Below are 12353 nucleotides of genomic sequence, written 5' to 3' on the forward strand. Positions count from 1 at the left end.
ATTTGGGTAAGAACTCTAGTGTTCACTAACTTGGTGGGTAATGTGTCTGATCCTTTGAGATTGGTAGAACTTTTTATATGATGAACAAACCCCACCATATTCACTGGACTGTCTGGGAGGGAGCCCCAGACTGGGTTGCTTCAAGGGAACTGTGCTTTCGCCTCTGTGTAGCCAGTAATGTATTGTAGAAGCTGTTTTGTTGCTGGCTTGGTGAATTGAAATATTGGAATATCCACCAATTTTGAGGATTGTCTGCCCCATTCTTTGCAGTTTGCCCTAACTGAGGAATCTCAGTGTGCCCCTCAGGACACTGGTAACAACTTCACAAATGCCTTGCCTGTGGGAAAACGTTTCATTCAGCGATCGCACCTCATTAAACATCAGAGAATCCACCCAGGTGTGAGAGACCCTAGGAATAGCTTGACTGCAGGAAAAGACTCAATCCGAGCTCACACATCCGTGACCCGCACAACAGAGAGACCTTGAATGTGCGGGAAGCTTCATTTGGTGCTCCCAGAGTATCAGGCATCAGCAAATCCACGCATGGAAGAAACCTCTGAGATTTTTTCAATGTGGAAAATGTTCGACATGGCACTAACTCCATACTGCACACCAGAGACTCCTCCATACATGGGGGAAATTCTCTTAGTGCCCTGACTAGGGCTGGTCACAGTGGTCTTGTTGGGATTAGCCAGTGCATCTGTGTGACCCTCCACCAGATTTCCTGGTGTAAACTGTCTGACGCTGGGAGAACAGCTGCCAGCACATGCCAGAGCCCTAGACCAATTCACTTGTGTATTAGGATAGATCAAAGTGATTGTGAAATGTATAAGAGGGTATTTGGTGTTTAAACTTCATGACAACTAATGGGACATTACTTGCATTGTTTTCACTTAACTATATCTTGTTATAATGTAGTAGCGAACATTTCCATAGTGTATACCCCTGTAACTAAATAACCCATCAAATGAGGAAGGAGCCTCATGGAATACAAATGAAGAACTTGAACAGAAAAGAGCTAATTTGAAGAAAGTGGGTGTTGTGTGTGAGGATCAGGACTGGGAGCAACGTAATATGATGTGATTTTTGTTTAAGTGATCTTTTATCACAAAGTCCAGTTTGTTTAGGTGGCAAGACAGACTGGAGAGTCTGAGGGGACTGTCCATGAGTCTAGGGTAAGACTGGGATAGTGATCCAGGAGTTCACATTTGTCACTAGTTTGGTGAAATCTAATTACAGAACACATCACCAGCTTGGGGTATCTACCCGTTTTTCTGCCAGACTGCCTGTAGGTTGGCACTCATAGCTGTGAACCACTCCAGAGAGCGTGACAAACTCCCCCTGAGCATCTTATCTATTCTGATCCCCTCCGTTAGCAGAGTGATCGTTAGTCCCTGAGTTCTCTCTCTGGGGCCGGATTGTCTCATTTCCAGATAGTATCACATTACCCTGGGCCGTGCTGAAAAGCATTCAGTGTTTGTACATTTTCTCCCTTATGGGCCAGAATTAAACAAATGCTAAAAAAGTGGGAGCAGGGACAGTAAAATGTGGTGTTTTAGCTTCTGTGCTATTTCAGGGCGATGGGGTGAACCCGAGGGATTCCCTCTTTCCCCCAGCACCGTCACCCTTCACACTCAACACAGCAGCTTCTGTCCCAGCAATGGAGAGTTTTATCCTGTCCCCGTTCTACCCCTGCACCTCCCAAGGTGTCACTTTCCGCCGCATCCCTGGTTCTCCATACTTAGGAATCACAGGTTTGATGTCCGTGATCCCAAGTCAGAGCCCTGAGGGCTGGAGAAGGAAGTGTCACAAACCAGGAAGGGAATAAAAATTAATCTGAAGGCACATTTTGACCTTTCTGATCTTATAGCCCTGCTTGCATCTCTTGGTAAAATTGCTTTCAATTTTTGTCTAGGCTAGTCCAGATCATTTGTAGATGAGAAGCTGGTTTGTGAGTTTTTGATTTATTATGATGATGCTAAAACTTTTGTAAGTAACAGGATGAAATAACGAGATGAGAAGTAAAGCAGGTCTAGCCCCTTTAGAAGAAAATGGGTACACTTATTTTCTGGATTTTGAGTCTTCAGATTCTCTAGGATTTCACATTATGAACGTGAAAATGTTTTATCGCCCACCCTGTATTGTGGCTTTTTCTCTGTTCCCGAAGGCTGTTTGGTCACGTACTTGGATGTTAGATTAGTCTGCCAGGACGTAGTTCAGATTTATTGACGGTGTTAGGCGGCTTATTTCTTCACCCACTTACTTCCCTGGTCCTTCTCGCATGAACAGAGAACATCAATACCCGAAGTCCAAAAGTGCAAACAATTCGATGTTTATAGGGGTGAACTTCCAGCAAGCATGATTCGAGTTTCCTTCCTCAGTGTCCCCCTTCCCAGCTCTGACACCACAGAGCCTTACACCTGTGTCCCTGTTCCCATTCCTGCCCTTAGCCAAACATGATTCCAATTTCCCCACCCCCATTCCCTGTTCCCATTTCCCCCACCCACACACTCACTCCCTGATTGACTGCAGACTACATAGTAAAACTTGAGTTCTGCTTAGCTATACCTTAACCAATCATTTTCCTAACCAATCCTAACATATTGTAACATGATTATTTAACCAATTATATCCCACCACCTTAATTAGTTTACACCCAGCAAAATTAATTATACAGACAGAAACAATCACAGAACCAGACAGAGATTATACAGACAAACAATAGGAAAATGGGGACTACAGTGATAGAACAAACACAGAAATGAGGATTTCCCATCCCAGCTATTGATAAGTGAGTTCTTGCCAGACAGGATGCTATCAAACTAAGTTTCCTTTTACGTCCTCTAGGCTCTTCCCTTTCTCTGGCAGTGATAGGCATTATCAGGAGAGGAGTGTATTCCTAACAGCCCAATAGCACCTTCTTTCAATGTGACTAGGTTGGAATGTGAGGAGGTGACTGGTCTCTTCCCAGCTTATGGCTGCCTCTGCTGATTAGCCAAAGGCCTTAGCCTAAGCGCAGGGCCTCAGAGTGTCCCCGCAAGAGAAGGCCCTTACACTGGCAGACAGTGATTTTGATTCTTTCTTTTATACCTCTAGAACTAGCTAAGTGATAAGAATACACCTAAATTCTTAGCATATAGGCCTTTACAGACAGGCCTGAATATCTGTATCTTAACAGACGGCTTCATGAAACAAATGTTGATTTGCAAGAACACTCCATTTCAATTAAATTTGTATCTTTTTCTACCCCTTGTCAACTGATTTTTTTCCTCCAAACAATGACAATTATCAATATCCCTCAGCGCAAACACTGAGGGTGCAAGCTAGATTCACTCTCCCAGAGGCAGACACTGAAATGGGGAAGGAAGTTACTGCCTGATCGCTGCAGTGATGTGGGGCATAGCTAGGAGGGGTAGAGGGTGGGAGATGGTGGGGTGGGGAGGGGGAAACAGAGCTGGGAATCTGCTGGGTTTGCACCTGAGAGCCAGGCAGTTGAGGCTGAGAACTGTGAACTCGCTGCATCAGAGCCTGTCATAACCATACAGCTAAGGGTAGCCTAGAATTCCTCCGTACCTGTAAGGGGTTAAGAAGCTCAAATAACCTGGTTGGCACCAGACCAAAAGGACCAATGGGGAAAGAAGGTACTTTCAAATCTTGTGGGGGAAGGCCTTTTTTTGTGCTCTTTGTTTGTGCTCTCTGCTGGGACTGAGAGAGGCCAGGTAGAAATCCATCTCCTCCAACCAATCCTGAACCAGTCTCTAATATTACAAAAATAGTAAGTAAAGCCAGGCAAGGTGTGTTAGAATATGTTTTGTTTTAGCTTGTGAATTTTCCCTTTGCTAGAGGGAGATTTATTCCTGTTTTTTGTAACTTTGAAACTAAGCCGAGAGGGAGTTCCTCTGTGTTTGTGAATCTTTTGTTCCCCTGTAAAGTTATCTTCCATCCTGATTTTACAGAGGTGATTCTTTTACCTTTTCTTTCAATAAAATTCTTCTTTTCAGAACCTGATTGATTTTCAGTGTCCTACAGACCCAGGGGTTTCGGTCTGTGCTCACTTTGTAACCAATTGGTTAGGGTATTATTCTCAAGCCTCCCCAGGAAAGGGGGTGTAGGGCTTGGGGGGATATTTTGTGGGAATAGGAACCCCAAGTGGTCCTTTCCTTGATTCTTTGTTTAAATCACTTGGTGGTGGCAGCATACCACCCAGAGACAAAGGATTTGTGCCTTGGGGAAGTTTTTAACCTAAGCTGGTAGAAATAAGTTTAGGGGGGCTTCCATGCGGGTCCCCACATCTGTACCCCAGAGTTCAGAACTGGGAAACTGCTGGATTTGGTGCTGAGAGCCAGGCAGCTGAGGCTGAGAACTGTGAACTCGCTGCATCAGAGCCTGAGAGAGACAGGGATTCTCCTGCAAGTGTCTGGTCAAGTGGTGCTTGAATTGTAAAATGCTGTGAATCCCGCTCAAGAGGAATGTTGTGTGGAGGGGGCAGTGTCTCCTGATTGCTGAGAGGACAAGGCTGGGTTGAGATGAGAAGGAGGCCAGGGATGTCACTGGGCAGCTTTGAAGTCAGGCAGATCCCTATTGTGGAGGCCAGAAGGAGATGAGGAGTCTGACAGCCCAGCTTGTTGGGGACACTGGGCATGGCCACTAGGTAACTCGAGGGTATGGAAGACCACGAGTGTCGATGAAGCCCCCTCGCACTAGGCCCAGGTGTCCTTGCCCCCGCCCCCCTCCCGCCTGGAGGCACTCGCAGCAGCTCTGCGTGCTAGGCCCAAGTGTCCTTGGCCCCCCCCGCCTGGAGGCACACACAGCAGTTATGCTGAGAATCTGCAACAATACGCTGCAGAGTCAGACTGCCTGAAACTAAGCAAGGCCAAACAGGGGAGATATGGAAGAACAATGCTGAATAAAGCAGCTTTATGTATAGTTTAATAAATGATACAGAGAACCAGGGAACTAGCTGGGAACTAGATTGGCTGGCTATATGGATACTTGGGGCAGCTTGCTATTGGATAAGTATGCTGGGGAAAAGGATGTATAAAAGTCTGTGTAACTTCCTGCTCTGTGTACAGGATTTGAGATTCAAATCTCCCTGTACCTATTTGAAGCTTCAAATAAACTTTTCTGCTTCTCCACCCCGTTGTGATTATTGGGTGTAGCACACCGGGTAACGAACCACTCAAGCTGTTGTTCAGCCTCTCGGCACTGGGTGCCGGCAACAAGCTGGTCACCCCTTCCCCCATCTACCGCTGTGTCCTGTGTGGGGACGATAGCGACTGTCTCTGACCCACTCACCCCAATCTGCATCCCTCTAACCTGAGCTCTTTGGAGTCCCTGCTCTCGGGGGGTTTGCTTCTGTGACGGGCTCCCAGCGCCTCTCGCGGCTTCTCCGCACGTTTCTCCCAATGTGTAGCTGTTGCTCTCTTGCTGGCACTTGGGGGAGTTGGGTGGAGCCGTGGGGTGGACTGGGCTGGGCTGGAGCTGGGGAAAGGAATCGGCCTTTTGCTTGACCTTTGGAACAATAAAGTAGAATTTAGTTTCTCCCACTCCCAGTCTCCTTTGCTTTGCATGAAATGGCTGCCAACTGCAGAGGTAAGGTGAAAGGTAAAGGTGATGCAGACGTGATCTGGGATGGAAATGTCACCCAGCCAACTTCATCCCTGCCCTGTCACAAGCTCCTCAAACTTCCCGAAGAGAGAAAACTCACTGAAAAATTGTGCCTCCCTCCCTGACCCCAGTACAAATCAGGAACAGTCTGATTGGGCTCCCGGGCTCATCCTCCTCTCCCTCCCCCTGGTACTAATCAGGAGTAATCCCACTGGGGCCATGTGACCTATCTACACCAGTGTGAGGTTGTTGTGAGAAGAGAATCAGACCATTGGCCTCTAGGTCTATTTGCAGGAGACACACTCATGCATTGTGCTAAAGTGATTGTGATCACTGAGCTGGGTTTCCCAAAGCCCCTGTTCTCTCAGCCTTACCACCAGTGTTTCCTCTAATTTTTCCCACCCATGTGCAGAATGAATTTTGTTATGTGCACCTATATGGAGGTGATATGTGACACATTACCTTCATATCAGTGCACATAACAAAACTCACGTGGTGGGGGTGGGTCCAAGGGATTCAGAGTATGGGAGGGGGCTCAGGGCTGAGGCAAAGGGTTGGGGTGCAGGGCTCCAGCTGGGGTGCAGGCTCTGAGGTGGGGCCAGGAATGAGTTGTCTGAGATGCAGGAGAGTGCTCCGGGGCTACGTCAGGGACAGAGGACTCCCCCCCAGCTCTGTCTCCCCACAGCAGTACCTGGGCTGGGGGGGAGAGGCACCTCTCCCCATTGTGGCTGCAGGATAGGCTCCCCTAGCTCAGTCCCCGCAGGTTCAGGCCGGGGCTAGGTTCAGGGAGAGGTGCCCCATGACAGGGCTGGGCCAGGCCACGCCTGGGTCTCGGCTGGGCTGCCCTGGCTGCAACTGGATTCAGGCCGCGCCGTCCAGCCACGGCTGGCTCCAGGCTGGGCCACCCGGGTTTGGGCTTGGCTGGGCCACGCTGCTGCGGCTGGGTCCAGGTTGGGCTGCCCGGGTTCGGGGCTGGGCCAGGCCACCGGGGCTGGGTTCGGGCCGGGCTGCACCTGGCTTGGGGCTGGTCCGCCTGGGTTCGGGCCGGACCACCCTGACCATGGCTGGCTCCGGGCCGCACTGTGCTGCCCCATCCTTGGCTGGGTGCCAACCGGGATGCCCAGGTTCGTGGCCAGGCCCTGTAGCCCGGGTTCAGGTTTGGGGCCGGGCCAGGCCACTGCGGCTGGGGCGGGGCCGGGCCGGAGTAGGTGCACCCCAGATGCAGCAGGTCCGGTCCACGGCATACTTGGGGCTGGGCGGTGGCCCTGGCCATGGCATATTGGGGGCTGGTCTTGGTTGGGGCCAGAGAAGGGGCGCCCATCTCCCGGCCGCGGCAGGTCCCCAGGTGGGTTCTCTGCGCGGCGCTAAATAGGCTGCTTATAGGGAACTTAGCTCACCACCTGCCTAATTCTACCCCAGTCCCATTGCAATCACTGGGGCTAGGGGCTGAAAGATTGTGGAGATGGGAGGGAATGTTATCGCTGAAATCTCACATGCATCATCCCCCCCGCCCCCATTTCTTCTGCTCTCTCCCTCTCCTTTTGCCTTCTCTCTCCCGCACGTCCGGCTCAGCCCCCCAAGTCAGCGCCACATTTTGCACCAGTGCCGGTAGCCTGTGACCAGAGAGGCAGCTCCAAGCAATGCCTTAGCCAGCCCAATGCGGAGAGAAGTTTGCCACGTCTCAGAGGGGCTGATCAGCCGGCAGGCTGTGCCCAGCTTTCTCCTGCAGTGAGGCTGCAAGGGAGGCTGAGCCCCGGCACCAGAGGCTGCGATTTCTCTTTGCTGAGCTTTTCTCTCCCCTTTTGTGGGTCGTTGTTTTCTTTTGTCTCATAGGGAGCAGGATTGGACTCCAGCCACAGCTCCAACCTGTCTCACCTCATTTATTCTCTTTTCCCCTCAAAAGCACAGTTAGTACCATCCTTAAGGCACCTAAAAGACTGTGAAGCAGGGATTTCCCCCCTATGGCAACAGATTCTATCCAGCTTGTTTTTACCATGAGAGGATGCCGTGCTAACTGCAGCCAAACCCCACTTCTCTGTTTAATGCTGGAGCGACAAACGAGGGATTTGTTAACGTCTTACCCACCGCTGGGAATGAGACATCCCCATTTCAACACCACAGCTCCTCGAACAGGGAGGAAACATCTCCATCAAGTTGCAGTGGGGGAGGTTTAGATTGGATATTAGGAAAAACTTTTTCACTAAGAGGGTGGTGAAACACTGGAATGCGTAACCTAGGGAGGTGGTAGAATCTCCTTCCTTAGAGGTTTTTAAGGTCAGGCTTGACAAAGCCCTGGCTGGGATGATTTAACTGGGAATTGGTCCTGCTTTGAGCAGGGGGTTGGACTAGATGACCTTCTGGGGTCCCTTCCAACCCTGATATTCTATGATTCTATGATTCCATTTTCAAATGTCGCTGGGAAAGTTGATCCTTGTCGGGTTTAAACCCCAAACCCCCCCCCCCCCCGCTGTGAGAATGACTCAGCACAGTCAATTTTCTCCCAAACTGAGGGAATTTGGTATTATTCAGTAATTCCAGAGAGAAATAATCTGTGAAGGTCGAGGAGAATTTATAGCAGCATTTGATAATGAGGAAAAATCTGAGAAGATTTACACAAATTGGCTAAGTCGACAGGAAAAAGCAAAAATCAGAAAGGTTTTGTATCAAGTGGGTATTTAAAGGAAAAATAAGTGATCTTTATGCAGAGATTATATTAGTAATTCTTCAACAGAGAGAAAGTGATCAATATCTGAGTGGAGTGCAGTAAAAATGAGTAAGTGAATAAAAGGGAAAATGTGTACCACAATATTTGATTATGGGAGAGAAAAGGGGCAAGATTGGAGGATGTAATATGTTCCTATTCAATAATTCTATGGTAGAGCAGGAAAATTGGAGGGAATTTCTATCCACTTTACCCTCAAAATATTCCAGTAAAAGGATGTTCTGAATGGTGCAAAGTCGAGCGCTCTGAGGCAAGGCCAGAATCAAGGAATTTTGTTATGTGCACCTATATGGAGGTGATATGTGACACATTACCTTCATATCAATGCACATAACAAAACTCATGTGGTGGGGGTGGGTCCGAGAATCAAGGATGTCTGGGCCTTGTTAATTCAGCCCCCTTGTGTCTGTGCATTATTATATGATCTTTAATGACAGGATCACAACTGCAGCGCTCATTAACACAGGACCCTGCCTCATTCAGGGTATGTCTATCTACACTGCAAAAATAAAACGAAACAAAAACACAAGCAAAAGAAGACATTGCAACAAGCCTCAGAGTGGGGGTCAACTGAATCTGGTTGGGGAGAGGGGCTCGGACTGTAGGGATAAAATTAGCAGAGCAGATGCCGGGGCTGGAGCCTGGGGTCCGAGATCCTCCCCACTTTCCAGGTTTCAGAGCCCCGACTCTGCCCAGCCCCGAAGGTTCCCAGGAAGGGGTGTTCTGTAAAGTCCAGCCCTGTCCTGGAACAGTCAGAGGAATGTTAAGGGTGTTCTCCCTTTAAGGAGTCAATGTGCAACAGTTTGTTACTTTTCCCCAGAGTCACTGAACAGTTCCATTTAAACACAGTGGCTGGATCGATCTCTTCCAGAATCCAATGAACCTTTGAAAAGGATTCTTCTGAGGGTGACCTTCAGACAAAAGTCTATTTCGAGCTGTGAGCCAGGCGACAGGCCCTCTGTTTTCAGGGCAGGGTCCTGCTTCTTTCTCCCCCGCCAGAGCTGGGTGTCTGCTAAAATGCAAAATGTTTAGCTCCTGCGCCCTCTGGTGAAATGGATGGGGTCACACCCCCTCTTTAGTTTGAGGGGGTCTGTTTACCTGAGATGCAAATACATTCTCATCGTCCTTCCAAGTCCTATGGCAGAAACTCCCAGGGCGATTTTTTTTTTTTTTTTTTTACATTCATAATTGATGCAGCAAGCCCAGAGGTGCCGGGGCTATGAAGTGCCAGGCCCAGAGGTAAGGGGGCTATGAACTGCCCAGCCCAGAGGTGCTGTCTGGGGCCCACCCCTGGGAAGCCCTGGCACAAATTAAGCACTGGAAAAACGACATTCCTATGTCTAGGGTGAGGTGTCACACAGAGTCAGTGTCCCCGGGAAATGTGTCTCCTGCTGCTAGGGCTCTGGGCAGCCTCTCTAGGACCAGGACCTCTCACCCCCTCGTGCTTGAGGATATTGGGGACCCTCTGGAACAATCCCCAATTTCCATTAGAAACGCCCCTTCTCCCCCCTCCCTGGGGTCTGGATGGATCCCTTCTGTCCAGTCACTAGCAGGGTGGCTTCTATGCACGATGCCCCGTTAATGTGGGGAGAAGCTGCCCGTGCCCAGTGGAGGTGGGGTCCCCAGGGGGCAGGGTCCGGGGCAGGGGGGCTGCATCGCGGTGGGTTGATCGCTAGGACCCAGGAGCGGCTGGGGGGCGGCTCTGGGGGGAGGATCGCGGGGCTCAGGCCCGGCCCAGGAAGTGACTCGCAGCCGCTGCGGGGACTCCGGCTCCCGGCGAGATCCCCGCGCCCCGGCGGCTGGTGCTGGGAGCCCGGAGCCCGGGCTGCAGCCGGGAGAGGGGAACCTCCAGCCGGGCCCTGCCCGCTGCTCCCCGGGAGCCTCTCCCAGGGCAGAGCCCCCAGCCCGGCCAGGGCCCCTTCCCGGCCCGGCCCCTGCCCCGGGGGGCCCCGCTCGGAGGGAAGGTAAGAGAGACCCGCCCCCCCCCAGGGTCACCCCCGGGCTGCAGGGGGCGGGTTTGGCCCCGGGCTGCTCCCCGCGGAGCCGGCTGCGATTCCCTGCCCCGGGCCCGGGAAAGCTGCCGCAGCCCCCGGTGTGCGCGGGGCGGGGGGAACCAGCCCGCGCCTGCAGAACAGGCCCATTGGCACGGCTGGGGGGCGGGGGGGGGATTCCCCCTTTTCTGAAGCAGGAAACACCCCCCCGGGCAGGGCTGGGAAAACGGACCAGACTCCCAGTGCTGGAGCCTGACCCCACTGGCCAGAGGCTGCTGTGAAGTAGGAAGGGAAGCTGTCGGGATTCCTGTCCCTGTCCCCGGCTCGGAGCTCTGCTTCCCGTCTCAGCCTGTGGCTGGCAGGCGGGTGGGAAATGAGAAGACCCTGCCCCGCTCCGTGTGCTGGGGGGGACAAGGAGCTCTCACCTTCTCCCACCCCCTGAAGCCTCCTGGCTGCTCTGAGCAGGGTGTGTGTCTGGGGGGGGGATTCTGCTTTTCTGGGTCTCCTGCCCCATGACTAGTGGGATTGTGGCTGGGGCAGCAGGTGCTGAGCGGGGGACTCTTGTTGTTCCAGATGCTGGTGACCTTCGAGGAGGTGGCTGTGTATTTCACCCAGGGGCAGGGGGCTCTGCTGGACCCCGCTCAGAGAGCCCTCTACAGGGATGTCATGCAGGAGAACTACGAGACGGTGACCTCGCTGGGTAAGGGATTCCTGTGTCCTCAGCTATTATAAGCCGTAGGGTCTGCGTGTCTGACTCTGCTCAGTTGGATTAGGAAGGAATGGGTCTCAAAGTGAAGTGCTCCCCAACCGGGGCCCCTGTGGGGCCGCGACCAGGTTTCAGGGGGGCCGCCATGCAGGGCCGGAGTTAGATTTGTGGGGCCCAGGGCACAAAGTGGGAGCCCCATTGCATGGGGATGGAGCTAAAGCCTGAGCAATTTAGCTTTGTGGGGCCCCATGGGGCGTGGGACCCCGGGTATTTGCCCTGCTCCCTACCCCCGAATGCTGGTGCTGGCTTTTATAGGCAGACAAACAGTTGGTGTGGCAGAGGTGGGCCGTGGCGTTTTTATACCATGTCGGGGGGGCCTCAGAGAGAAGAAGGTTGAGAACCCCTGGTAGAGTCCACAGCTCCACTGTGAAAGATACGCTCCTCTCCATGCCCCCTTCAAGGGAACAGGGGAGGCAGAAACCTAATGGACAGGCTAATTCATCCCCATCTCTCCAGCTTTCAAGGGGCCAGAAGCAGGGGATTGCCCTGCCTGTGTTATTTCTCCTTCACACATCGTTCACCAGTCCTCTCGGGACGAGCTCCATCCATGGGGAGGGCTTTCGGTGCTGCAGGCTCAGGGGTGCTGGGACAATCTGTACAGTGGGGGGCTGAGAGCCATTGAACCAAACTGTAAACCCTGGATAGAATGGAAACCACTTCAAGCCGGGGGTCTGGCAGCTCCCCCAGCACCGCTAGATCCAGCACCGATGTGCTGGTTTGGAAATAGGCAGGAGTTTAACACCAGAGCTGCGTGTACCAGAAAGTCCCCCAGAGCTCATCTACCCTGAGAACTCCTAGTGAGGGCATGACAACACCCCTCCCCCAGATATCTGCTGCTCAGAAAGCGTCAGAGTTACCATAGTCCCATGTAGGGTCAGCTAAAACTCAGGGAATGTTCCTTGTGACAGATTCTCTACCAATGCTCCATGCACCCTGATCTTGCCTGTTTTCACCCCCTGTGCAGGATTCTCCATTCCCAAACCTGACCTGATCGCCCGGCTGGAACAAGGGGAAGAGCCGTGGGTCCCGGATCTCCAGGACAGTAATGAAAGGGAGAGCCCGAAAGACACCCGCACAGGTGAGGAGTCAGGAAACCTGAGACAGAACCATCTTGAGAGAGAAGGAAAAAGCTGGGACTCCCAAAATGTGCTGTGAGCGAGAGCCCGCAGTTCTGCCCCTTCTCACCCAGGTGAGGGCTACAGTTACAGGTTTCGTATCATGAAGGCAAATATCAAGTCACAGCTTCCCACCCATCCTGTTAGCTGTC

The 12353-nt window shown here is 52.0% G+C and overlaps 1 protein-coding gene across 1 annotated transcript in view; it reads left to right on the plus strand.

Moving 5' to 3' along the window:
* Positions 1–12353, plus strand: part of LOC311530789 (uncharacterized protein) — a 40025-nt gene that overhangs the window by 21875 nt on the left and 5797 nt on the right. Inside the window, exon 3 of the mRNA XM_084647692.1 lies at positions 12051–12164. Within this exon, the coding sequence (XP_084503818.1) occupies positions 12051–12164 (114 nt within the window). The remainder of the gene's footprint in view (positions 1–12050; positions 12165–12353) is intronic.

This window comes from Lepidochelys olivacea (assembly GCF_965140295.1).
Source record: "Lepidochelys olivacea isolate rLepOli2 genome assembly, chromosome: 14".
Taxonomy (NCBI): Eukaryota; Metazoa; Chordata; order Testudines; family Cheloniidae; genus Lepidochelys; species Lepidochelys olivacea.